At 48.5% G+C, this 27312-nt stretch overlaps 9 protein-coding genes across 9 annotated transcripts; 4 read left to right on the top strand and 5 right to left on the bottom strand.

Moving 5' to 3' along the window:
* Positions 1–157: 157 nt before the first annotated feature.
* EDB82DRAFT_501858 (globin-like protein) lies at positions 158–2033 on the bottom strand. The gene has a single exon (XM_025736224.2). It carries the CDS (start codon positions 1598–1600, stop codon positions 353–355), a length of 1248 nt encoding a protein of 415 aa, XP_025586852.1. The 5' UTR covers positions 1601–2033; the 3' UTR covers positions 158–352.
* A 19-nt stretch (positions 2034–2052) lies between these two features.
* EDB82DRAFT_195905 (uncharacterized protein) lies at positions 2053–4435 on the bottom strand. Its single transcript, XM_025736223.2, has one exon. It carries the CDS (start codon positions 4149–4151, stop codon positions 2505–2507), a length of 1647 nt encoding a protein of 548 aa, XP_025586851.1. The 5' UTR covers positions 4152–4435; the 3' UTR covers positions 2053–2504.
* Positions 4436–7061: 2626 nt separating this feature from the next.
* Positions 7062–9658, top strand: EDB82DRAFT_501851 (uncharacterized protein). Its single transcript, XM_065608651.1, has 6 exons — positions 7062–7624; positions 7678–7958; positions 8011–8213; positions 8279–8645; positions 8695–8821; positions 8868–9658. The coding sequence occupies exons 1-6, from the start codon at positions 7362–7364 to the stop codon at positions 9499–9501; spliced, it is 1875 nt and encodes a 624-aa protein (XP_065465044.1). The 5' UTR covers positions 7062–7361; the 3' UTR covers positions 9502–9658.
* Positions 9659–10142: 484 nt separating this feature from the next.
* On the top strand, positions 10143–11671 carry EDB82DRAFT_556705 (uncharacterized protein; the record flags this gene model as incomplete). Its single annotated transcript, XM_065609674.1, has 2 exons — positions 10143–10583; positions 10717–11671. 2 exons carry the CDS (start codon positions 10143–10145, stop codon positions 11434–11436), a joined length of 1161 nt encoding a protein of 386 aa, XP_065465043.1. The 3' UTR covers positions 11437–11671.
* On the bottom strand, positions 11558–12789 carry EDB82DRAFT_195683 (Manganese/iron superoxide dismutase). Its single transcript, XM_025736219.2, has 4 exons — positions 12563–12789; positions 12350–12488; positions 11715–12299; positions 11558–11660 (listed from the first exon to the last, which is right to left on the bottom strand). Exons 2-3 carry the CDS (start codon positions 12474–12476, stop codon positions 11734–11736), a joined length of 693 nt encoding a protein of 230 aa, XP_025586848.1. The 5' UTR covers positions 12477–12488; positions 12563–12789; the 3' UTR covers positions 11558–11660; positions 11715–11733.
* Positions 12790–13401: 612 nt separating this feature from the next.
* On the top strand, positions 13402–13993 carry EDB82DRAFT_476205 (DNA replication complex GINS protein PSF3; the record flags this gene model as incomplete). The annotated part of the gene is made up of 2 exons (XM_025736218.1): positions 13402–13443; positions 13496–13993. 2 exons carry the CDS (start codon positions 13402–13404, stop codon positions 13991–13993), a joined length of 540 nt encoding a protein of 179 aa, XP_025586847.1.
* Positions 13994–14963: 970 nt separating this feature from the next.
* Positions 14964–17520, bottom strand: EDB82DRAFT_501840 (uncharacterized protein). The gene is made up of 2 exons (XM_025736217.2): positions 16974–17520; positions 14964–16917 (listed from the first exon to the last, which is right to left on the bottom strand). Exons 1-2 carry the CDS (start codon positions 17229–17231, stop codon positions 15184–15186), a joined length of 1992 nt encoding a protein of 663 aa, XP_025586846.1. The 5' UTR covers positions 17232–17520; the 3' UTR covers positions 14964–15183.
* Positions 17521–21048: 3528 nt separating this feature from the next.
* EDB82DRAFT_575909 (uncharacterized protein) lies at positions 21049–21674 on the bottom strand (the record flags this gene model as incomplete). The annotated part of the gene is made up of 2 exons (XM_065609965.1): positions 21049–21365; positions 21491–21674. The coding sequence occupies 2 exons, from the start codon at positions 21672–21674 to the stop codon at positions 21049–21051; spliced, it is 501 nt and encodes a 166-aa protein (XP_065465042.1).
* Positions 21675–22622: 948 nt separating this feature from the next.
* Positions 22623–24540, top strand: EDB82DRAFT_462415 (protein OS-9). The gene is made up of 2 exons (XM_025736215.2): positions 22623–22881; positions 22935–24540. Exons 1-2 carry the CDS (start codon positions 22783–22785, stop codon positions 24357–24359), a joined length of 1524 nt encoding a protein of 507 aa, XP_025586844.1. The 5' UTR covers positions 22623–22782; the 3' UTR covers positions 24360–24540.
* The last annotated feature ends 2772 nt before the right edge of the window (positions 24541–27312 follow it).

Here is a 27312-nt window from a genome sequence, read left to right as displayed (position 1 = left end):
TCGTTACTTTTACTCGTGGCTATACTGTAAGACGTCTCACAGCCATGAGAAGTTACTGCTATTCATGTTTTACTGTTGACTGTGCTACCTTATGCACTGAGACTTTCAGGTCATGGTCGGCTATTTACCAAGACACGGCCGCTAAAAGGATAGTAAATGAAGGAAATAACTTTTTATTTTTGTTTGAGATGAGGGTAGTGGCTGGTATCTAGTATATGTAGTCTTTGGTCAATTCAAGCGTCTCGAATAATACACCCTCCCCATGAAGCAGTCCCCAACGCCTTCAATATGCCAATCAAAACCAATTCACAATCTGATAAAAATACACAATCTATGACGCTTTCACAGTATTCTAGACGTCACCAGTCTTGAACAACTCGAGGTGCTGACGCTCGCGGGGAACTCCATTCTCCTCGAGGAACGCCCTGACCTTGACCATCCAGTCCTCAGGACCGCAGATGAAGTATTCAGCATCAGAGCTGTCAAGCTGGAGAAGCTTGTCCGTTTGCAGACGAGCAAGATCGATCTCGCCCTTAAAGTCGTACTGGTCGCCTTCTTTGACATCCTCGAGGAAGATCTTGGCGGTGATGTTGTCGTGCTTCTTGGCCGAGTCCAAAACATGAGGCACGAAGCATGTCGAGCCGGAATAACGAGCTCCATGGATCCATGTGATAGGCCGCGAGGCAGTCTCCGATTCGAGAACGGAATCGAGGATGGAAATGAGAGGAGTGGCTCCAACACCGGCCGAGAGGAGAACAAGAGGCTTCTTCGCGGCTGAGGCGTCGGCGGGGTTGAGGAAGAACTCTCCAGCGGGAGCGCTCAACTCGACCTCGTCACCAACGTTATATCGCTTGTGCAGTCTAGTGGAGACAAGACCGGGGACCTTGCCAGCGGAGAGATCTTCAATGGAAGGCTCCTCCTCTGGGCCCTGGAGCTTGACACTGATGCGGTAGTGGTTGGATCCTGGGGCCTCGCTCAGACTGAACTGACGGCTTTGGAGAAGACCATCGAGCTCAGGAATAGGAATCTGCAGACTGACGTATTGTCCGGGAAGGAACTTGGGAAGAGGCTTGTCATCAAGAGGCTCAAGGTAGAAGCTGGTGACAGAGTCGTTCTCAGCCTCCTTCTTGGCAATCTTGAACTTGCGCCATGAGTTCCATTCACCTGTAGCATCATACAGCTGACCCTCACGCTGGATAAAGATGTCTGCGAGCTGGCCATACGCAGCAACCCAAGCATCCTTGATCTCAGTGGTTAAAGCAGAACCGAGGACTTCACCAATGGCACCGATGAGATGAGTGCCGACGATGGGGTAGTGCTCGGCCTTGATGAAGAGGGAGACGTGCTTCTGGGCGATACGCTCGACGGCGTGGGACAGCTTGCCGAGATCATCGATATATGTGGCGTAGGCGAGGACGGAGTTTGCGAGAGCAGCTTGTTGAGCGCCTGTTTGTTGGTTGCGAAGGGAGAAGTAGTTCTTTAGCTCGGGATGGGCGCCGAGCATGTTGCGGTAAAATGTGGTAGTGATGGTCTTGCCATGCTCCTTGAGAATGGGAGCTGTGCTCTTGACGATAGCTACTTGTGCTGCTGTGAGAGCCATTGTGTGTTTCTGTACTGACGGTATGGTGTCTGTTCTGTATGTGCTGTTTGTTTATTGTGCCTGTTGTAGGTTAATTGTGTCTATACTGCCGACTTTATATCGTCCCCCGGAGAAGCATTGAAGGCGCGGAGAAACATGATTCTGTTATTCTCATGATTCCCAGCGCCATAATCATCATGCGATGCGAAAACGAAGAAAACAATATTTCGTAGTCCCTAGTACAGCGCTGATGGCCGTGTCAGTGGTCTGATGGGGTTTATGGTTAGAGCATCTCCGCGGGGGATCTAAGGCTGAACCGGGAATTGGCGACCATGTTTCTTTTTTTAGTACCTACCGCTTGTCAATACATTTCATTTAATTCGGTTCCAAGCTGGTGGATTTAGACATAAGAGACGAGATTAATAATTCTGTTTATGTTATTTAGACTGAATCTTTGGGTTGCTTATTCTTGTAACGTTATCCTAAAGCTTAGAGACATACTACCCAAGCTCCGGGTATTCCCACGACAGGCCCCGTGTATGTCGTGGGGATAATGCCTGATGTGTAACATTTTACAAAAAGGCTCATCTTAATTGGACTGACAAACTGACCCGAGAGAAAATGTCAATTAAAGCCAAGAAAGATTCCACTCTCTCACGGAGAAGCGGAAATGCCACCTACCATCTGTAAATTTTTAATGGCACGAGTTTGGGGCAATCAATTTTGTGACAAAGAGTGGGCTGACATTTGGAAACAAGCTTCGGATGACCCCGGGTTCTCGAGGACGGAACGGAACGGCTGTAACGGGATTGCGCTGTCAAACTTGTAATAGCGGAATGTCACCGTTCAAATCATTGCTATGAGATTGATAATCACCAAGACTTTGACAGCTGCGTCTTGGTGGAGCAAGACGTAACATGGTCCATCAGTTGCCAGGTGCCCACGCGTCCCAGTATGACCCATTGGGTTTCTGGACAGTATCGATGGAGCGACATCCAGGATTCCAATGATCTTCCTTGGTTCCAAACGGCCACATAGCAATCACAGACACTTCGTCCGGTGCGCAAGCCTGAGGCTTCTTCCAAGTTGACCATCCCAACTCACCCATCAGTTCTTTCATCACAGCTCGACCATGCTGAACTGCCTTTTCCAGTTCCGCGTCATCTTTGCCATCTCTTTCTGACGCTCCCAGTAAACGACCACGGACAGAATACAGCGTATTACAAATTTCCCCCATAACTGTATCAAGAGATGTGTATATCAACCTGTCTTCCACACTCCATTTGCTCTTGACTAGCAGAGCCGGCCTGAGATAATGTGTTTTGCATTCCTCGATGGCATCAGCAGTTCTATTTGTGTCTCCTCTCTTCATCAAGGAAATATCGTCGGGCAACGAAGGTGCGTCATACCAGGTCATCGTAGCACCCCGAACTTCATTGATGAAGTGGTGAGAGGGTAGTGGCTCATATGCCATGAGCGCAATCCTCTTACTGTACCTGGTCACGATGAGATCAACCGCACCTTGCCAATTCACGGTGAACCTGCGAGGCTGGCTCAGTACATCCTTCAGATATACCTTGATATCTACAAGTTCTTCCAGTGTTGCTGCGCCGAGTCTTTTGAGGTCCGGTCGCTCCGGGTCGGTGTTTGAGATGTTGATGGGAAAGAAAAGGCCAGAAACCATGGAAGAAAAGTCGATCCGTAATCGGTTGGCCCCAATATCGTCGTATCTCTCTGCAACAGTCCTCACCCACTGGAATGCGGTCAAGTCGTTGTTGTCCATCAAACCATCGCGCAATTTTGTGCGCATCATGTTGACCAGGTCCAAGTCCTTGCTAAAGTCACATTTGATGACTTCGACGCCAATCTCCATCCGCACAAATCCATCAAAGCCCCATTCAGTTGCGATTTTGCAAAGATCATCCGCTCGATTCCTTTCGTCCATCCTTTTATGGTCGCCTTTGTCCTCGCGGAGCACAAGATCTTGAGAGTCTAGTGTGCCCATGTGTGTCTTGCCGGCGCTCATTCCGTCGAGTAAGAGAAGGTTGAGTTCACGGGTTGTCTGATACAAATGCAGATAACCGCGAACGTTTATATCGCTGTCTTCGTCGTTATCCCGAATATGGAGTTCTTTTGAGATTCGCTCGCTGCGACGCCGTAATTCCTCACGAAGGCCTCCTTCTTCAAGTACATCATCCTCTTGACCAGGTTTATCCTTGCCTGGAACCGGAACTGGAGGCCTTTTCCCTGGCTTAAATTTGAACGAGCGCGCAAAGTTTTCGGCATGCTCTAGATCAAAGGCCAACCACTCCAGCCCTGGTGGTGTCACGTTTTGTCGGGAACCATGATAGAACATAGTACCGGCAGGTACTGTAGCTGGGAAGAATCCGAACCCATTGTGATACAGAGATGAGCCCCATAATCGACCAGCGGAATGAATCTCGTTGAAAACCATGTACGCTCGATCTTCTGCGTACTTGGGATCGGGTTTTATTCGCTCTGCATTTTGGTCACCGTTCGCGAACTGTAGTAAAAAGAGGCCAAAAAGGCCGAGAGGAGCCTTTGGAATCATTTTGATCTGTTGGAGTTTTGGAGATCGCCAGTTGTAAGGTGCTGCAAGGCGAAGGAAAAAGTCATCATTAGACTTCGGAAGGTAAAACGAACAAGTATTGTGAGTCACGGATGCCTCTGATCTTAATAGCAGCCTCACATCAGCAGAGCTAATAATTCTGTACAGGCCGCGCGGCTATCAAATGTGCCTACCCTGGTTGTCGCTGCCCACTTCCCATGATCGGAAGGACGATCTTATATTGTGGAGATGTTTTGATCGGCTTTAGATTGATAAAGGCTGCGTTTTTAAGGCTTCCTTTGATCAATCGACGGAACTCGGCTCGCTTGGATGGATTACCCCGGCGGATATAACCAAGATGAGTGGTAGTATCGTATAAACCCAGTTAGCGTATCATTTGCAATCCTTCGCGTATTGCGTCAGGCATGATGGTAGAATTTTTGACTGTTGCACATGCCTCCCATCAATTGTGTTTGTCGACAACATGGAACAAAGACCATTGATAGAATGATATATCAGAGAATGGCATTATGAGTCAGCATTCGACCCAAAACCTCTGGTACAGGTACACTCAATAGGTTCCACCGCTTAATCTGTGGTCAACTTTGAAGTGACACTCGAGGGTTGGAGTGCATATCATGGCTGCACGGCGTTCGGAAACTCGCCCGTCCGTCTTCGTCCTGGATCTGTTGAGTGACCTCGTGCAACACATCCAGAGGCGACTGCAGATCCAATAGAAGATGCGTGGTAGCAGTGCGGCACTACAAACAATACCGATGGTGGGGTGATTGGTGCAGTACCAACTCACCGCTGTTCGACGATGAGAACCTTTGATGCATCGAACAGTCAATAGCTTGGTATGTCTGGCCATAAGCTATAATCGAAGTTCGAATGAAACCTTGAGAGATGTCATGATACGAGTTCAAGACCAGTTGATTGACCGAATTTCGAGACGGTGAAAGAACTCATAAGCCACGATCTGTACAAAGGTCGTACTAAATGCTATGCATATTCGGTGAGACAGTCGCTGTTAAAATATTGGTGTTTGTTTTGTTGTGAGAATCTTGTTGAGATGAGGGGTTGAGAGACTTTTTGTTCTTTTTTTATATATATTTTTTAACTTGAATATTGCCAGCACCAGTAATGAGAGGAGGCATACAGGAGGTAGATTATCATTTGGTACCACATGTTTAGAAAGGGCATTTAAGTACCTTGCATATTCACTCGAGTTCAGAGTTCCATCAGAGATGTAATCGTCCAGGATCCATCAAAGTCTTCCCCGGGGAAAGGATCCGCCTTGTGGGACGATCCCCTAAAAGCTCACGCAATTAGTTCCATCTCCAGCGCGGGGTTCAGCTGCGCTACTGTACTCTTGTTCGGGTACCTCGGATTAGAGGCCACTAACACGTACTTGACATGGAACTTCTTCCATGACAGCTCTACAATTTAAATAGCTTACCCTGGATATCTGTTCCCGTCACTAGCTTGGAGTGGTCACAGCTTAGATTGGAGTTTATTACACAACAGCAACTCAATGGCAAGCAAGCAACAAGAGCCAAGCTGAACTAATGATGCTGTGGCTGCATTCCTTGCCGACCTCTCTTGTGTTCACTCAAGGGCGTCACTCGTCGTATTTCATCTCTCCTCTCCTCCTCGCATCCCTCAGTCACTTCATCCAAACTTTCCACCACAACAGCACTGTGACGCCGTACCTGCATCAGGCACGTTGGGCGGCGCTTAGATTTATTAAATTGTATCTCAGTTCAAAGCTTCAATTGCAACAGCTTTCTTTGGTCTCTCATTGTTTCGGGGACCCCCAAGCTTCACAACCCAGCTCTCACAGAACCTGATGATCTCATAACGCATATCAGACCACCTCTTTGTTGCCTTCCTTCACCTGACCCCCATTTCCGTAACCCTGGGCCTTTCGGCTTTGATAATTCGATCTCGTTTTCTTGTGAAAAGTTGATAACAGGGAATTTGTTGCTCTATATTAAATCATCAAGATAAGATATTGCCAGGGAGTCTTGTCAACTGGCACTCGTTTGACGCAGACGGGTCGCCACAACAACAAACAGCAGGTACCACACACTTGCATCTGCAGTTTCCTACGCCCGCTGTTCCTTCCATACATCACTTCTTGGAGGTCTACCTGCCTGCCTGCCTTCCTCCTTTCCTCCTCAAACCAATCCTTGTCGATCAACTCATTGCTTGCCTCAATCCTCGCGTCTTCGAAACACCGACTCCAACAACGTGATATCATCAAAGCACAATCCAAGCTTTGTTCGTTTTTAGCACGCCACTCATCTCCTCACCTTAACATTCATCTCCTTCTCACCTTGTCACCGAGTCCTCAATTGGCCATTTCCCCCACGCTCATCCACGGCAACCCTCCCCGCCCCCAGCTTGTGACTTGACCTGACCTGTCGGCTTTCTCTTGTCTTACAAGATACCATCAAGTACAGTACATCATACCCCAGTCCTCTCCTGCAGAGGTCCGCGTTGACGGGGCCAAAGCCTACCAGGATCATATCTTGGGTCTCTCGCCATTGTCCAACAACCTCTCTCCCTCGTCCTTGCACAGTTCCACCACTCTTTCGATTCACCTACGACCGCCTTTTGGCTCGTCTGACCTGATCAAGGAGGTGTTCCAAGACTATATCTTACCTCTCGGTCGCAGTCTTGTTCTTCCTTCTTCTTCTTACTTCAGCATCCATCTGTCGTACTCGGACATTTCAGAGACAGTTTGTATTTTTCCAACCATCCAATAAATTTGTTACCCCTCCTTCGTGTCAGATACCCCGCCAAATTTTGTGAGAACCGCCATCATGAGTTCCAAGCCTTCTCGCAAGTTTTCTACGGGCGCCACCTCGCACCGCAAGAGGCAGATGAGCCTTATGGTCGAGAAGGATGGCCATGTCAATGCTCCTCTTCAGGTGAGATAATCCTCTTTTCATGATGTCTCTTCTCTTATGTCATATATGCTCTGTCATGACAACTTGCGTCATCGCAACTTTAGTTGTCGGGACCCCTGTATCAGACCCTTTGCCGATCTTTTGATCTTCAGAAACGCTAACATCATAACTACAGACTTTGTACCTCGGTATCTCTGCCGTTTTCGCCGATGATCATACTGCCGTTATTGCTCTTGCTATCCACGATACTGTCTATCTTAATGATTTCTCAATCAAGCACATTTCTCTCGACGAGGAGATGCGCCAGGGACAGGATCTCATTGCTGATCACATCATCAACGAGGTCGAGACATACGAGCATGTTAACTTTGTCAAGTTCATTGGAGCCGGTCTCCCTGTCACTCTCAAGTATATGAGCCCTTCTCTGTGCTCACGTCTTTGGCTTGACCTTGACATCGTACCTGTCGTTCTCCGACCTGACCATGAAGCCAAGGAGAAGAACTTCTGGGATGTCAAGCGCGTCGACGAGCAGGCTGATTCCATGGCCCGCAAGTGTATCCTGTGAGTTTTGTCCCAATCACCATTATCGAGTAGCTATTGACGATACAATTCAGAAACTTTGGTCCTTCCCTCGTACCGCATCTGCAGGTCGGCTACCGAGGCATCGTTCAGACAGATGCCGGATTCCGTGTTCACCTTACAAACATCCAAAACCACAAGGACACATGCTCCCTCGCTACGTGGAACGCCACACAATTCTACGCCAACAAGCTGCGCGAGAAGAAGACCAAGCTCGCATTTTTCAGCGCTACTCCCCAGGGTGGTGGTGTTGCCCTCATGCGTCACGCTCTCGTCCGTCTCAGTCGCCTCATGGGAGTAGACGTGACTTGGTATGGTATGTTGAGCCAGCAAAAACCTTGAATCTTCTGACGACTGACTTCTTTTAGTTCCCAAGCCACGACCTGGCGTTTTCCGAATCACCAAGAACCAGCACAACATCCTTCAGGGTGTCAGTCACCCCGACCAGCGCATCTCGGATGCAGAGAAGGGTGCCATCTCCGACTGGATTGAAGACAATGCTAAGAGATACTGGCTCTCTGAGGGTGGTCCCCTCAGGCCCCCAGAGGAGGGTGGTGCCGACATCATTTTCGTAAGTCTTGCTCAGCACCCCAACCGTGCCTGAAGGCGAGAAGCGTGTAACTAACATTGGCACAGATCGATGACCCCCAGATGCCTGGGCTTATCCCCATGATCAAGAGGCTCACCCCTGATCGCCCCGTCCTTTACAGATCTCACATCCAGATCCGAAGCGATCTCGTTGCCGTAGACGGATCTCCCCAGAGTGACATCTGGAACTATCTCTGGAGTAACATCAAAGAGGCCGACATGTTCATTAGTCACCCGATCCCCAAGTTTGTGCCTCATACCGTTCCCAAGGAGAAGGTCGTCTATCTCCCTGCTACCACTGACTGGATCGATGGCCTGAACAAGCACATGAACAAGTGGGATACGGGCTACTATGCTCACATCTACAACACCCAGTGCAGAAACCAGCGAATGACTGAACTCGACTGGCCTAACCGTAAGCCAACATTACACACTCCTAGTACATTTGATTAATCTGATTACAGGCAAATACATTGCTCAGGTCGCACGATTCGACCCTGCCAAGGGAATTCCTACCGTCATTGACTCATACGCAGAGTTCCGCCGCCTCTGTGATGAGGCCAACATCACGGACGTTCCTCAGCTCGTTGTGTAAGTTACTTGATCTGAGAAAAGTTTGTCTTACTGATTATTGTAGTTGCGGCAACGGCTCTATTGACGACCCAGATGGCGCCATTATTTTCGATCAAACAATGACTCAATTGGAAGACCACTACCCTCATCTCCTCGACGACGTCAGCGTTATGCGTCTTGACGCTAATGATCAGCTTCTCAACATGGTCATCGCCAACGCCCATGTTATTCTTCAGCTATCAACCCGTGAGGGCTTCGAAATCAAGGTTTCGGAAGCTCTTCATGCAGGTGTTCCTGTTATCGTTTCCAATGAAGGCGGTATTCCCCTTCAGGTCAAGGACAATGTCAATGGATACCTTGTTACCCCTGGTGACTACAAGACCGTCGCCAAACACCTCTTGGATCTATACACCGACCACGAACTCCATGCTAAAATGTCTCGAGAAGCCAAGAATGGTGTCAGTGATGAGGTTGGCACTGTCGGTAATGCTTTGGGCTGGTTCTACCTGGCTGCCAAGTGGCAGGAGCTCGGTACCAACCCTGGCCTTCGCGGCGATGAGAAGTGGGTGAATGACATGGCTCGTGAAGAAGCTGGTTATCCCTACACTGAAGGTGAAAACCGCTTGCCTCGTCGCTTCACTCAACGCAAGGAGGGAGTAGAGAATGGAAAGGTAGAGGAAAACGGCGAAAAGGAGTAGACGTAACTCGTCTACGATCACAAAATCGTTAGAGATGTTCCATGGCTGAGAGAAATGTATGTATTACGCATCTGGTCGAATGTTCGCGACCAATTCCACTCGTCTTCTAATTAGATATACTTAAAAAGCTATCAAATAATACAGACTCGCATGCATTTATCCGCGATCGATGTTTTTCCGTAAAATACAGTATTCGTAGCCGACGTCAAGGACCATCTGTGATTTCCTGTACGAATGTTTGCAGTCTGGGGCCTTGAACTTGGTCACGGGTATTACCATTTGCATGTCATATTCAGGGGTTGCATTAATCCTGAGTTCGTGAATGGAAGATGCAGTAGACGTGCTGAGTTGTCACTGCCGGGCAGGTGCAAGGCAGCAGCATCCTGTCTGCAGAAAACCGCGACTCGCTACAGAAGGAGCGGTCGCGAATCACAAGATCTCTCCCGCGCCATAATTCTCGAGTCTTTTCCAGTCAGAGTTATCCTTTCTTTTGTTTCTGTTGTCGTTTGACGCGTTTCCTTCGTTTGCACTAGCATTTAATAGTCCTCAGCAGACGCAAACATCTGACCCGTTCCTTTTCTTTCTTCACCATCAAGCCAAGTACCCACAGATCCCGTCTAGGGAGGATCAATCTTGCAATCATGTCACCTCCGGGCTCGGGAGAGTTTCTTCCACTAGCGATCGATGTGGAAACGATGAATCCTGCTCGAGCGCGGATGCTTACTAGGATGAGCTCAGAAGACGCAAGAAACCGGACTCCGTCACCTGAAGTCAGGACTGAAAGGGGTTATACCGCGGGTCTGGGTCCTCTTAGATCTGGGGCAAACTCTGGTGCCTTGGGTAATCGGCCTCGGCGCATTCCTCGAAGTTCCCAGCAACCTGAAGGCTCGCGAGTGGCCTCGACCTCTTGGCCAGACGCGGGCCTCCCACGGTTGCAAGAGAACATCAATCCCAACAATCCCAGTCTACCAAAGCGTCCTTTCAGTCCTACGGTAAAGCATGAAAATGGTTACAGAGAGAAGAAGCCGAAGCTCAGTACTTCACGGTACTACCCGGATGTTGAGACACTTGGTCCAGGTGAGGTGCGCCGTAGGCCGAACTCAGGTATCCATTAACACATACACAGCTCCTCGTCCAGACTCCGATACTCTATACCTGACATCGCTCCTTCGAAACCGCGATTTGTTCATCACTTTGCAGTATATCCCCAAGTAGAGCACGGACAATGTCAAGCCGAAGACTCATCAGTTCCGTATCTCCCAAGCTGGGCTGGTGCAGCATGAGAAACTATCTCTCATCGCGCACACTCGAGCTCTTCCACTGTTTTCCCAAGACCTGGCTACCTCTTCCAACGATGGGAAACTCTCGCAGACCATCGTTGGTGAGTTGCTCGAGGATATCTGGCCCCGCCTGTCCAAGCATGAGAAGTACCAGTATGCCCGACAACTTCGCAACATACTCCAAAAGTTGCGGTCTCATGAAAAGGCGCCCCCAGGCGGTACTTTTGGGTCTATCAAGTCGGGGCCATACGGGTTGATTCTGGACAAGCATCAGAACCATACGTACTTTGCAGTACGAGTTGATCCAGATCAGCAGCAGTTCATGGCGCTTCTGATGTCTACACTTTACTCAACCGTCCCCACACAGGTTTCCAAGGCTCTTATGAGACAGTTTCGTACAGACTATCCTTCAGTTCTGACGCATGGAAACCTGTGCCCCAGAAACATCATCGTGGCCAACAACACGATTGCATGGATCCTCGGTTGGGACTGTGCAGGACACTATCCAGTGTGGTGGGAGTACGCGAAATTCTTCGAAGCCCGAACCATGGAGGAAAACAGCGATTGGTATGAATATGCTGATCAGATCTTTGTGGATGAATATCCGGTAGAGCTGGCGGCCTACCAAGGCATAGCCAGGTGTCAGCAACCTTGATTTTTGGAACAGTTTACAGTATGCGACGCGCATGCTAGGCGTTCGGGCCCTTCAACACTGATGGAAGGGCGCACAAGGCAAGGCGAAAGATTTTGGGGCATGGAACAGCCAGGTTCGGTCACTATGTGTATTTACTCTTCAGGTTTCTCTTATTGAACCTAACGTACTATACACTCGGTATCTCGACAAACAAACAAAGTGCGCGCGGTCAACAATCGGTCGATCTTGTCGCGCAAAGTCAATCGCTATTTTGACATTTACCCATTCAATCTCTTCACTTTACTAACATGGATTGATTTATTTCTCAAATCGCTTGGCGACAGTGCCCCAGTTGATGACGTCCCAGATGGCGCTGAAGTACTCCGCCTTCCGGTTCTGGTACTGGAGGTAATAGGCGTGCTCCCAGGCGTCAATACCGAGGAGGGGCTCAAGGTTGCCAGTGACGGGGTCCTGGTTAGGTCGGGTAACGATGGACAGAGTACCAGCGTTCTTGTCCTTGACGAGCCAAGCCCAGCCGGAGCCCTGGATACCGGCGAGGGTAGCGTTGGTCTGCTTCTTGAAAGCCTCGAAAGAACCAAAGTCCTCGTTGATGGAGGTCAGAAGCTTGCCCTCGGGCTCACCACCACCGCCCTTACCGTTGGGAGCAAGGTTCTCCCAGAACAGGGAGTGGTTGACGTGACCACCACCGTGGAAGTTGAGAAGAGGTGCCTGAGCGGCAGCAGCCTTGGCGTCGCCCTTGTGGTTGGCCTCGGCGAGGGCGTCGGCTGCGTTGTTGAAGCCGGTAACGTAGGTCTGGTGGTGCTTGGAGTGGTGGAGCTCCATGATCTGGCCAGAGATGTAGGGCTCAAGAGCGCCGTAGTCGTCTGGGGAATTTGTTAGCTAGGAATTGGAAGACTGAGATGATGGAACGTACAAGGAAGATCGGGAAGAGTGGCCTTGCCGCGGACGAAGCTGGTGCTGGCCATGGCCGCGAGGGGAGTAGAGCGGGCGCGAAGGCCTGCGCGGAGGGCGGGAGTTGATCGAAGAAGAGCGGAAGCCATGGTTGAAGCTATCTGTTGATATTAGCAATTGAATTGGTGAGATAAACAGAAACAAGGTGCTTGTTAGATTGACGGGTTGAACTTACAATTGATTGAGATCTTGTTGATGATGTCAAAAAATTAAAAGAGGGTTGGGAGGAGGGGCAGTTTAAAGAGAGCTACTGGGGGGGAGAAGCCGGACGGCAACGTCGGACTACCGAAGGTGGGAGCTTGGATCAATCTGTCGTCATATTCTCGAGAGCTTCCATCCATGAGTCTGGCTTGGCTTGTGAAGATTTATGTCTACGAGAAATAAGAAGGCATTTAACAACAACAGCAATATCTACAAATTCTTTATTCTACTGTATAATCGTATATCTGCTTTTATTTATTTTATCTCTCTCTTTAGCTAATTATCTCAAGGGAAGCATTGGCTGTTATTGTAAGACGATAATGACGGACTTACTCAACTAACATCATCAGTATCAGAATCATGAAGTTTACTTTACTAATCTCGGCTTTTCTATCATGACCGAACAGCGATACTAAGAATCAATTAAATATGATGCGATTCATTGTATTAACTAAAGATTTCGAAGCTGGCTCTCGAAAATACTTTTTTTTCCATTTCTCCGAGTGCCGATCTCGGATTACCGAAGTTACTTATGAATGACGCAAGTTTTACAGGCTTGGATAATTGATTCCACATCTATCAAATCAGATCAGGTTAGATGTCAATTCAAACATATCCTGAAATAGGCATTAGATAGTTTCGCTTCATAGAAATGTTTAATTCGTAAACGCTCGGTCAGTGCAGGGTAAGCAACTGTCTAAAGATTATGTCATCCCGCGTCGCGTAGAATCAACACTTCCAAAACCTCTCTACGCGTCTCCTAAATCCCCTCCAAACCACAAAGGAAAAAGTCACTGTACGATTCAGCACAAAATGTCGTACTACGACATTGACGCTATCCTCACGGATGCAGAGGTAACCTAACTCCCCAAACCTACCTCAGACCAAAGTCTAATACACCGCCCAGAAAGTCCCATGCGAATTCGAAATCGATGTCCCCTACCTCGGCCATCTCGACAACTCCTCCCAAGGCCTCAAAGCCAATACCCCTCTAACTCTACCCCTCTGGCTCGCCGAAATGCTCGCTCTAGCATCAACACCTACATCCAACGCACCATTAACTCTCAATCTCCCACCGTGTTTATCCACCGCTGTTTTATCCGCGCTGAAAGCTGATCCGCGCGCTGTACCGCTACGAGACCAAAGTTTACATTTCTACGGTGTGGGTGTGCGAATGCTGGATTTGTTTGATGAGAAGGATGTGGCAGAGGTTCTGAGAAAGACTTTTGTTGTTAGGGCGGGAGATGTAGGACTTCATGCGAGAAAGGCGGATGAGGGGATGGTGGGAGCGGCTGGGGAGGAGTTTTTGAGGGGGCTTGAGGAGTGGGAGAGGGGGTTGTTTAGGAGGGGACATGAGGGTGTTAAGGGGGCGAAGGAGTGGACTGATAAGGTGAAGAAGACGTGATGGAGGATATTGGTTAGGATAGAAATGAGATACCCATGAGTCTACGCGTCTACGATATAAATTACAACTAAAAGACACATCAATCACCAGTCATTCACATGAGCCCAAAACAATGTAGGGATAAATGCGTGCATCTTTCAGCACGATCTATTACTGACTCGGACTCTACGTCTTGACGCCAGCAGAGGTTCCTATCTGTAGGCAAACGGTACTCTCATCAAACCACCCGCTCAGTGATTTTCCAACCAAGCGACAAGCCCACTCATTTCCCAGCATTGCCCTCAGAATTCTATAAACCCCAACTAGAAACGATATCCCCAAACACCGAACCCAACCTAATATCAAATGCTCTTCTTGTTCTGACTTCAATAAAGCAGAGGATAAACAGCGCCTCTCGAGGTTTCAACGCTGAACCCGTCCGAACGGGCAAACAAATAAACGCCATGCTCAGATGTGCAACATCGAACTCCCTTCATCCTCATGTCATGTACCGGATGTTATAAAAAATGCAACCGACTACTCCTCTTTTTTTCCTCTCCTGGGAAAATTATCCTTCCAGATACCGACCCGGCCCAGTATATATCGTAGTCACGCGATGAAGCACTTTCGATCGCGCTGAGAATAAACGTATAGGTCTCGTACCGCTCAAGGCGGTTCGATCCTGCTTGGCTTGCGCCCATCTAGGGCCAGCAGCCAGATTTGAAAACGTATCCACCAGTTTAGTTTGCCAAGGGACGCGCTGAAAATAAACCAGAGAAAGGTGTAATCATCGACGCCGTGACGGTAAAGAAAAAAAGGGAAGTGAAAAGAAAAGAGAAAAGAAACAACCACAATCATATAACAGGCTCCTGAAAATCATTATGTGTGAAAATAAATGAGCAAGGTTTGTCACATCCTTGCTCGTATAGAAGTTGATGCACGCGCGCGTTCACCAGAACGGCACAATACCGAGAAGTAATCTTAGCCAACTGAGCCATTATCGTATCGACTCAAATTGGGCTCGGGCTCGGGCTCGGACGCGAGTTTTTTTTCTTTCGTGCTCTTCTTTCTTGCGTTGTCATCCCTCTAGGTATGAGGTGCTCAACAATGACTCGACGTTGAGGTCGACATTGGAGCACAGAACCGGTGGAAATGGGGATAGCACCGATGCAAGATCGAGCTTCATGATCATTACTCATACTGCGGAGCATTTAGGAAACCCATAGGCCATTGTCAGCCATACTCATATGGGACATGTCTTGAAAGGTGGCAGGGGTGATAGTGTTGGAAGAGAGATTGGACCCATAGGTGGAAGTAGCATGCTCGGAGAAAGCATAATTGTCAGGGAGTCCGTGAATGGGAGAGGCATTAGAGAAGGGTGAGTAACCAAAGTTGCCAGATGCAGATGAGATGGGAGCAGAGATAAGCTCGCCATTGACACTAGCCATGATGGCAGGATCAGCAATGCCATCGACGGCAAGATCGTAGCCAGTCTCCATGTTGAAAGGAGCCATATTGCTGCCAATGCCCTGGAACATGTCCATCTGAGGAGGCATGGAACCCTCCATCTCACCTTCAGCCATGTCATCAGACTCATCTTGCTCAGTCATGGGGGACTCGTTAAAGTCAACTTTGACTTTCTTCTCGACGAACCAAGCCTTGAGTTCGGACATGGGAGGCCAGTCGCCACCACCCTTACCACCACGCTTCTCATCGGAGTTGGCACCCTTCTTGCCGCGAGGAGTCTTGGGCTTGAAGTGAGTGCGTCTAAGATGAGCAGCGGCGTTATAGTAAGCGCCGTACTCCTTTCCGGATATGCATGCCTTGCACTTGGACAAGGGGTTGACAGCCTTGACATTGCTATCGATACCAACAGAGGCGGGATCACGGCAGACGAACTTCTTGACAGTGCCTTCGTGCTTGGCGTTGACGTGTCGGCGAAGCTCATGGTCACCACGGAAGCCATCAGGATGGTCGGTGCACTGAGTGCAGTAGACCTTGGGGTGCTTAGGGCGCTGGTAGTTGCTCTTATTGACGGGGAGCTTGGCATCCTTAGAAGCGGCAGAGTTGGCTTCACTCTTAGCAAGCTCCTCCTTGGGCTTGGGGGCGAGCTGGATGGTCTTGGCTGCCTGGAGAACTCGCTCGCGGGCTTCCTTGGCTCGGCGTTCCAGGTTGGAAGCGTTTGATCGAACGCTTGACATGCTAGCGTTGGAGATGGATCGCTCCATGTCGGTTGATTCGGGCGATGCCATCAAAGTGTTTCCGTTGGAGTCGACATACTGCTGAACATTGGCAGAGGTGAGACTGGCACCGAGACCAAAGAGGTCTTGCTCAGAGGTATACTGCTTGCCGGTGGGGTATATGTTGACAGAAGCAGGAGACAGATCGGGTGCGAAGAGGGCATCAGCCTGAGACTGCGAAGATTCCATACGCTCCATGCCAGCGCCGTAGTTGTCGTAGGAGCTGTTCTGGCGGGTCAAGGGGCTTGCGGCCTCGGCAGCGGATGGACCAGAGATCATTGATGGGCAAGCCGAAGACATAGGGTAGCTGGAAGGAATACTTGATGACAAAGTGGCATATGGGTTTTCGGTCACCATGTTGTAAGCCATCCCCGAGAACGATGAGTCGTAGTGCTGAGGAGCTTGTGGAGTCTCGGGCCACTGTTTTAGGAAGTCTTCGGGGTCCATGCCGATGTTGAGCATAGGTTGGTTCTCCTGGACACTTTGAAGTTGATTTGAGGCGGCTTCAAGAGGTAGGTTGGTAGACTGGCTTTGAGGTGAGGTAAATCGGTCCATGGATGAACTCAAAGGTGCAATGCGGTTGCCCGTTTGTGAGAAAGGCATATGAGACTCTGAACGATTTGAAACACTGCGGCTCATGGGTAGTGCGGAGCTAGACTGTTGAGAAAAGGCTCTTCTCTCACGCTTATGAGCTTGAAATCGTTCCTGCACGATGAGATTAGATGATGGAGATGGAATAAGAGTTGGTTGGGATGAATTACCGTAATGGCAGACTTTACTTGTGTGGGGTATGCCATGGTGGACTTGCTACGGGAGAGGCCGACACTTCGTGTATTTGAGACACCATTGCTTGGGATCTGGAAACCACCCTGAGCAAAGTTCTGGGCGACATGATTTAGAACTGTAGGGTCTCCGTTGAGTTGACTTTGGACGAAATGCTCAAGTTGTGAATTTCTTGCGTTGGCGGCTTCTAGCTGACGTTGTAGCTCCTCGACAGTGGTGACGTTTTCTAAATTCATTCTGTGGAGTGTAGATAGATAACCTTTAGATGGTAGGATCGTATATCTGATAGGGATAGGCCCGATGTGTTGAGATAGGCGGGTGTAAGTAAGGCGAGTGAGTGGATGCTGAGCTGAGAGTTGGTTGATGGATAGATAGACTTGGAAGTTTGGAAAGGTGAAAAGCCAAGGCGAACCGAACTATTGAATGGTAATGAATACAAGTCTCGGGTTTGCGACAGGCGAGAAAGATTAAAAAGTGGGATAGCGGGAGTCGAGACAGACGACGAAGAAAAGAAGGTGAACGAGATGCGGATGGGATGGAGGATTAATAGGTGAGCCAGGATGGAAGGGAACGCGGCCCAGTCGTGCGAATGAGGCTTCCAATTCCCCACTCTGGCCTGACAGGGGGATGATGCAGGGATCCTTGGAAGGATATTCAAGGGTGGTGGGAACTGGGCGGTATTTGCGAGCTGCGGTGTGTAAGGTAAGTATGGATGGTGAGTTGAAGACGTCTGTGGGTGGGCGGTCTAATTAGGCTTGGCCTGGCTGAAAATGCAGGCAGTTGTGACTCTGTACAAGAGTATATCTCTGGTAGAGGAGGGTGTATGATGATGATGTCGTCGTGGTGTGTTTTGATGACAAGCTGCCCAAATAGATTATCGATTGAGATGCATTAGACAAGCAGTTCCTTAAATGGGCCATCTTGAGGCAGACTCGCAGAAATGATTTAATGCGATAGTGCCCGATGTGGCCTGATCGATGGTGTCAAGATTGACGAGGTGAAAAGAGACAAGATGTGAGAAAAAAACAAGATCCAATCTTGGTTCTTGTCACAAAAAAAGAGACTTGTCGCAAAAAAGAGAGGCTTGTGGGGATGAGTTTAATGATGCTACTAACATATGCCGTGTTGTTGAGATTGAAACAAACGTGAAAATGGTTAAGTGGATTAGCACTAATATCAGCACCAATATCAGAAGGGCAAGGAGTATGACTGACGACGCTTGTTGTGTGCTGTACTTTGAGTTTTGCCCTCTGACAACGAACGTGGGGTAGGTGGTTTGACTTTGATTTACAGCGGCCCACCTGCTGCACTACAGTACAGTTGAACTGAACCAACGGGTTAAACCACCACTGAAAAGCCGCTCAACGCATCCACTAATAAAACGCACACCCGGGTATGTTGTGTCATGCCCAAAAAAAGATAGAAAGGCCAGCGAAGCAACCCTTGTCCTGGAATCGTTACTTGCTGACGCCCGGCCTGCGTTTGGGTTCGAAGCGATTGGATCAACATTGCTTGTCTGTGACTCTCTGTTGCCAGGTCTAGCTTGCTGCGACCACTAGAATCCTCGTTTCTAATTGCGCGTACGTACATGCAGCTCATCTATCCAAACTGTCCACGAGATGCTTTGAAACGAGGCATTCTCTATGGGCTTTGACATTTACGCACCCAAGAGGCTCAGCTGCATCAAGTGGTGCATAGCCCAGTAGACCTTTAGAATAAATGATTTACTCTTGTGCTCGATCTCTACGATCTACTCTAGTCTAGGACTTTTACTCACAGACACGCAAGACGACCGGCCGCATATCTTCTGACACCTCAACCTGTTCATTCCCATGAAACAAAACAAAAACGTCTACGTAATGTTAAAGCGGCACAGCATCATAGTTCATGACTATTTTGAGGAAACAGAAGGAAAAAGAAAACAAATATGACAAGGAGAAAAGAAGCAATGTGATACAGCACAAGCAACAGTCACAGCCCAAAACGCCATGACATGACGGCATCACCCTTTCGATGCTGGGTACAGGGTACGTAGAAAGAGAGAGAAAAAAGCAAAGAAAGATGTGCCTCTTCCTTGGAGATTGATTGTGCTACGCTCAGAGCTACGAGATGTCATGGCTCATCTTTATCCTATCCTAGTCTAGCAAATCATTATGGCCCCCATCCTTCATCCCACCAAAGCGGGCACAGATATGGGGTTGCGGATCCGATCAAAAGAAGTGTCTTTTGGGCAATACAATGTGTTGTGCTGTAAGGGAACATGTCATGCGCTAACCCGCTAGACTGATTGACCGGCTGCACGTTTGATGCCAGGTGCTGCTGTCAGTTCCCGGACAAGACGCGGACAAGAAAGAGTTGGGTTGTTGGTTGGGCTTAGCTTGGTGTGTGTCTTGTCTTGCTGTGCGCCATGCTTTGATGTGATGTGCTGTAAGACTTGGTCTGTTCTGTTTTAGCTTGTTTGAAGATATCCCCGATCAAGCAGGTACCTTACCTCTCCAACCTAACGGTATGGTAATTAACGTTAGTTTGATGAACACGGACAAAACATAGTTAATGCTTCATAGTAAGTTTAAGATTATACATTCTACTGTTACTAATTTTAACCCTGCTATAGTATCACGCAGTAACGTTTCAGTAGATACTAACTAAGCTGAGTACAGAGTTGGAGCCAGATTTGAATGAGATTATCTCGGTACGCGAGATCAGCTCTCTCCCTAACACTGAGCAATCCATGAACCGCCGGTTGGCGGCGGGACGCTGATCACCATTTTCCCTGTTCTTCAACGTCGGTGGCACATTAATCCTGTTCCTGGTGCAGAGAGTAAAGATACGTATTTCAGCTGAGAGAACAAGAACACTGGCATGAAACAGCAGCAGTGACTAAAAAATGTTATTGATTGAAAGCATCCTCGAGGATTCGTATAAATCGATAACAAATATTCTCACCTCACATATCCCCTCAAGACTCAAACAAATGTGAGCTCTCACAAAAGAGATGCCATCACCAGGAAGCTCTGCTAGTCTCAATTCTCCAACGGGTAGAATCCCTGCCAAACGCAACACTCCATCTCCTTTCTAGCACCCACCTCTTTACGCAAAACGAGGCAATCACTGAGACGGGGCATCCATCTATTGGCTGTCGAACGTGGTCAGGCATACCCACCATCCATCTCGATTGGTTCCCGCTGTCGCATAGAGTGAGGCGGACGGCGCCATCACTCTAACAGCAGCCACTTTACCTGTACCTAACCGTACTGAGCCTAACTCGATACCAAACCTAGGTAATTAATTCTCCAACGTCTAGACAGTCATCAACGGCTTAATTAGATTAGAGATACCACTGCACCAGATCAAGCAATTCAACTACATCACACCCTCTTCTTTAGGTATCGCGTTGCAATATTTGCTTTTGTCCAAATAACCTCATTGTAACCTAGAGACTGGGACCAGGTGCCCACGTTACCCAAGTCCTCTTCCCTACACCCCATGATGATGATCTTCTACCGTGACGAATTGCGTAGCATCGTCACCGCAGTCTAGACCTTATGATCGTCATGACCGGTATTTGCCAACTCGCATTGCACACTTCCGTTTGGTCAGACAATCGCCCGAGTATTGAGTGTCATGCAGGCCCCCAGGCTTTTTGCAGTTTGAAGCACACGCTATCGATGGTTTCGGGTTTCTTCTGACTCGAACTCGATAAAGGCTTGGCGCAATTTATATACAGACAAACCACTCTATTCCCAACATAGCAAAGGGTAGCAACTCGCACGTCCATAAACCAACCGCGATATAGTTTGCTTCCAACTCTATCTTGTGCCTGCCAATCTCGAAACTGCAACCTATGTCCTCGGAAGCTATTCCGTATTGTTAGTCCAGTTCTCATACATAGTTGAACTCAATCACATACTACGTAGTATTTCTTTTCCATTTGTCCGCAAGATTGCGATGGATATTGGACTCGTTTCTAGACCTACAAGTTCCACTTTCTATCTGGCCCTGGCTATCGATTGCTTTCTTTTTTTCCTTGGCTTAATCTTTTCCTTGCGGTGATCATGCAGGCTCGACCCCAGCATCAACTTTCACAATCACGCAGATCATTGATGGAACCGTTCCATTGATAGCTTCGTGACCGTGCTGGTGCACGTGCAATGATATGACTCCCCATCGCGAATGGAGTGAATGATGCGTTGGCAATTTGGGTTGATCCGCTGCTTGAGTTGACCACGTGCTGCCTGTTTTGATTGCACCCTGATGCTTGTTGTTGTATGAGTCGAACTGAGCCGCAAACTCGTAGTTGAGCCACAGTCTTACAACGGTTTGAAGCCATTCAAACTCCCCTGAACATCTCGCTTCAAAGTGAGTCAACTCTAACGCTCAATCAGTATGCTTAACACACTTGGCACGGACGAACGGCTCGTTGAGAGTTTTGTTAGCGTGTGATGAGTAGTCAAATGTCTCTGAGTTCATCTGCCGTGGTCTAGAACAGACTGACTTGCTTTGGCGATGGGATCTTTTGTCGAACGGGTTACCCTGAATCCAACATCAATGTCCAAACGCACAGCCCGTGTCTTGCGCGTACCTTTTCCCGTAGCGTTGATGCTAACCCAAAACACTGGACCAAAAAGTAATATGCCCAGGAGACCCCGACTCTGATTAATGCATTCGTCCAAGCGCATGAGTGAAGAACTGTCCAGGGCTGATGATGATGCATTACAACAGACGATCCTATAGAGTGCACGAACTCCTGTCGGTAGTCATCGGTTTGCGCACCGTTGGGCCAAAATCGGTATCAAGCGAGAAGACGCTATCACGCCTAGTCAGGACCCTTGTGAGACCAATGCTCAATATCATGCCATTGTGAGCACTCGGCGTCGCGCAAAAGTAAGAAAAATACGTCACAGATGTCTAAATTTGAGCAACAGCAATTTCATCTCGCTGGGACTTGGCTGTATTGATCATTGTCCAAGCTTGACGGCCCGACAAGTTCATGAGAGATCCTGACATGAAACGATGAATACTGCGGAGAAGAAGTAGGGAAAAAAGGCAAAAACCCTTTGATACTGGGATGAGCCCGACATTGGAACGCGTTTTATTTCCCCATCGGACACGTGTTCCAGTAAAAGAAGCTCTTCTGATCGTCGATTCCCACCCGAAGCGAGGATGTTCCCAGGAAGGGCATGTGTTGATCAACATCTGGTGTTGTTATTCCCGTTTGCCACACATCACGACACAATGCCATTGCCATAAACATAACAACTTTGCGACACAAGCACGCTTGTGCTTGAGCGTGTGCTTGTGTTTCTGAAACGACTCAAGGCTGTGCACACTCTCTCGTATTGTGTCCCTGTTCAGAGTAATTTCTTTTGCCCATGGGATGAGGAGAGATGAGCTGTGATGTAATGGTAAGCACTTTCTACGCTGGCGGGGTTGTAATTAACGACGGACACGTTATGTAACTCGCCCCTTGACGGGATGACCGATATTCGGCCCCTCTACATCCCCTAGACTCCGGAGAATATAGCCCGTGGACAGATGAAGTTGTCGGCGCAAGGACCCTTCTTTTTCGGTGTCCGGAACAAGTCATCGGAAGGAATCTTGACTGATAACGGTTAAACATCGGTCAGGCAACTGATAACGGACCCAGGCTAAACTCCACAGCTTGGTCCATCATGACACCTCTCCCAGTAACGCTTAGTATCCAGTAGAGAGTCCGTTGCATTTGGCAACCTTATTGCGACCATTGTATAAGCTCTATGTGAGCTATCTCCAGCTTAACACGGCATAATGCGCCGCTTCAATTTGATTCTGCTGGCTTCCCTCCAGCTTGTTGGAGCTCGTTCACCGGGGTTCAACATTCACGAGGACTTGTTGACGTACCCTCAGGTAAGCTGCCCCTCGCTGGTCAGTGCCTTTATCTTGATGCTCAACGTTTGTAGTTTGAAGTCGTATTCGATGATCAATACATATCCGAGAAAGACGCCCATTCATTACTCGATAGTCAACATCCTACATATTCTGCCGACTTTGCGCAATCCACATTAGGTCAAGCTCGGGAAGCTGACGACCACGAGAACAAAGACCAGGATGGCCCGTCGTACACGTACGAACTCATGAAGGTACCACCTAACGAGTACCTTTGTTCTATACCTATTTTACAATCGCCCGAAGCAGAGAATAAGACGGCCAACGAGCTTGCCAAGGCCGAAGAAGCTCGTGAGCTTAGTCGTGCGACAGCCAGTGGATGGGAGCTTCTTTCAGAACTGGAGGATTCATGCCTCTACTTTATGTCTGGATGGTGGAGTTACAGTTTCTGTAATAACCGCGAGATCGTCCAGTTCCACGCCCTTCCCTCGATACCAAACGGTCAACCTCCTAAGCGGGACCCTCATACGATGGATTACACGCTCGGAAAAGTCCCCGCCATTCCAGCCAATGCAGCGCACAAGGCGAAAATGAACGGCCAAGAAGCGCCTCCTCCAGCGGAACTGCAGGTCAAGGGTGACCAACGGTATCTCGTCCAGAGGCTCGAAGGAGGAACTATTTGCGACTTGACAGGAAGAGAACGCACGATTGAGGTTCAGTACCATTGTGTACCGGGCATGAAGGCAGACAGGATTGGCTGGATTAAGGAAGTCACTATCTGTGCTTACTTGATGGTCGTCAATACTCCGCGCCTCTGCAACGATGTTGCTTTCTTACCACCCGAAGAAACCCGGGCAAACCCCATCCGATGCAAGCTTATCTTGGGCGAACTTAACGAGCCTCCCTCACTGGACCAAACGGTACCTTTGGCGCAGGGCGAAGCTCAGGTGCCGCTGAAGCAGGAAGATACAGGTGTCAAGTCCGGAGACGCAACGCCTGAAAACCCCGCGAAGGAGCCGGTCAATATCGGCGGTGTCGTTGTAGGCGCTAGAAATGTACTCTCCGGCGCAGACGAGGCAGGCAAACCACCAGCCAAGCTTCCACCCCCACGCAGCTACTTCTCCAACTCCAACACGGACACCGAGAGATTCCTCAAAGTGGTAGCATCAGGCAAGAGCAAAGAAGACGGCGGCGAAATGAATCTTCTCTCAGACGAAGAGTTAGAGAAACTGGACCTCAAGCCCTCCGTGGTCAAAGAGATGACAGAACGTATGACGAAGCTGGCAGGAAAATACGGATGGAAGCTTGAGCTTGTGGAGCTTCCTGGAGGAGAGAAAGAGCTTCGAGGTTATATTGATGCTGATGAGGATGAGCTTGCTAAGAATAAGGCTCAGTTGAAGAAGGAAAAGGAGGCTGCTGCTAAAGCGAAGGGAGATGATGGGGAAGAGGTGGTTGAGGGTAGTGAGGAGCAGTTTTTCGATAAGAAGGATGAGCTGTAGATTATCGCCTGATGGGAGTGGTATAAGATCATGGCGTTTTGGGAATGCTTTGTTATAGCGTGAATATATATTGCATTGGATCATTTGCAGAGGAACGCGATGTTATCTTTAGAGATTGAACTGGCCTCTTTAATGATGGAGCTAGTAGCGTCACAGATACATGCTATGCCCGAGACCTCACCAGTGATAAGTTTAATGCATCTTGCTACCAGATATTTTACCGGCACGTTTCTACGTTATACTGCCAAGATAACTGCTCTTTTCTTTTACGAATATCAATGGTGTATCGCTAAACAGTCAACAAACACATGCTGATGTACCTGGACCGGGTGATTGAAGTTATTGTGACACCGTGATCTACCCAAGCCGAACCATGATAAAATCAGGCACCCGGGACGAAATATCAATAAGACGACAATGCCTCCTCCATTTGAGATACTTGTCTCTAGATCAATCAGATAGAGCAAACATTACCCATTTCGACTCCGTGAGCCTCATGACTCTTTATTGTCTAGGAACCCCCTTATCCTTCTGCTCGTGACAACGTCCGTGTCCCGTAGGGTAGCAGCCACGAGAATATTTGGCCTAGGGCTAACCAAGAGCAAAATCACCCCTTACAGTCAAGCCAGATACGATTCAAGAAAACATATTAGTGTTAGGTCAGCAGTTAATGATAAATCACCAATGTGCAGTTTTAACAACGCCAGGTTTTCATACACATTGCCGCGGGCACAATGAGTCGATGTTGCCTTCACCTGTGGAGCGAGAAGGGTGACATGTAGCTAATTCTATTGAAGCCCAGTTGATTGACGATCAAGTTTGAGATATGCGGTCTGATGTCTCGGTAGTTGTGAGATTGACGTCTGTGCAGTAACATCGCCAGCCATGAATGTTGAACATTCCCACTCCGTCGATCTCTGCAGCCCGCCAATAGCGGAGTAAAGGTGAGTCCTGTATCGTACGATGATGTTCAAATACTACCTTATCTCACCGCGTATGTCAAGGTCCAGCCACGATGCAAGGTCCGATACTAGGAGGCATCAAACCCTTCTGTTCGAGGGGTCTTACAAACAAGACGATCATAGTGAAGAGGATGCTTGCAGAAGCATGATAATCGGGTATCTGCGTGGCAAAACTTATGGAATGCCACATCTGACCTGTGATTCCAGATTGGTGTGATGGCGTGCCATGCCGTTGAACAGAACAAAGAGATAACCACGCGTTTATTTCATGGCTGTCAGTTCGGGAACTTTTTGAGACTAGCCTGTCAAGTGATTGGACAGTCTGTATGTTGTAGATCTTCTGCAAGGGACGATGTGCCATTGCAGCTAGAATCTGGGCATGTCCTGACGACCTGTGAGGCACCAAACTTCAATTCTGAATTGATCAGCCGAGGTAGAATGAAAGCCAAAAGCCACAACACGGTATAGAAGTCAGAAGAATCGAATCAGATGAGCTACCGTGTGGATGGTGTAGTTGACTGATCATTTATTGCACCGGCGGTTCTTTGCAGCCGAGTGGCACCAGAGTTGAGATCTCGGCGGTCCAAAAGCAGTGTATCAAGCCACAATTGACGGCGTGGAAGTTGTTTGCTCCAAAATATACAATCTTTCCACTTAAGCTCGCACAGTTGAACTGCATCAGTATGTAAAGCTCAGCCGTTAAAAGCCAAGGGTTCCACTACTGCTGCATTTAGAGGAGAAACTGTATAACGTTTGGGCACAATCGTAAGAGAAGGCGTTCTCAGTTTTGAAAACAGAACAATGTTTTTCTTGGAGTGCTCGGAGTACAGTATCGATCAACGTCAGTGGGCGGTAAAAGCGGGAATGGCTGAAGCGGCAAACCGGAGTCTGGTCTTTTTTCCTCTGGACCTAGACTAGACTCTGGAACCCGTTTCCGTCATGGCCGTTTAAAGTTTTACGTGGGGATTCTTGCGGGCTTAGGTTGCGACGGGACGGGATTTATTCTCTTGGAGTCTGAAGCTAAGACGGACCGATGCATCCAAGTTCAGGGCCGGACTTGTTTAATGCAGGTATTGATTAGTGTAAGAAATATTTTCTCTTTTCTCTTTGTGGGAATATAGTGCGAGGATCTGATATGAGTTGTGGTGTTTTGCTTCTTATGTTGGTGATAGTGGGTGCAGGTGAGACAGAGATAAAAGACCCTTGAATGGTTTGGTTAGGATCGTCGAATGTCTAGGACATTGTTGAGAACTGAAACATACATTGAAGAAGAGGGCACTCAACGGCGCAATGAACGAGGTTCATGTTAAGGGATTGGTTCAATTGACTTTACAAAAGCAAAGCAAGGAGAACTACCCTACTGCTGCATGTTTGTTCTTTTCTTGTCAAGCCACTCTGACTCTTGCTCCTTTCGAAAAAGCAATCACATGAATCACAATCACATCTATCCTACCTATCAAGGGAAAGAGAAAAGTGACGACATGGGGGTTTTGATACTGTAAAAGTAACTTTGATAGCTGCTCGGAGCACGGGCCGCTCGCCGGGAGCCGGGGGGATCCATGCTCCCCAAGTCTGTGGAACTGAGCATGATTGGTACTAAAGACAGTCCAGCTGGGAGAATAAGAGAAGATAATAATAACCTGGCATCTAGAAATACTCGATCGATTTAGTAGATACGAAAGATTGGATGGACCGATTTGCTCTGACAACCGAATCGTCAACAAACAGCACAGGGCAGAGAAGGGTAGGGGATTAGGTATTGTCAGTTTAAGGGCATAAATCAGGGATGGGAGACCCTTGTCACCCACTCTTCAGCCCGGCGACACCGTCTCTTGACCCTGGCACGCTTTAAACACGTCCACACGTAGTCTACAGAGCAGAGACGCGTACTGTGGTGTTGGCTGTTAATGGAACCTCCACTGAAATGGTGCCTGAGATGGAGGCTGCAACGCTAATGCGGGGGGCGCCCTAACTTTTAGGCTTGGCTGTAC

The sequence above is a fragment of the Fusarium venenatum genome (assembly GCF_020744135.1).
Source record: "Fusarium venenatum strain MPI-CAGE-CH-0201 chromosome Unknown EDB82scaffold_2, whole genome shotgun sequence".
NCBI lineage: Eukaryota > Fungi > Ascomycota > Sordariomycetes > Hypocreales > Nectriaceae > Fusarium > Fusarium venenatum.
This window is presented reverse-complemented; position numbering and strand designations above follow the sequence as displayed.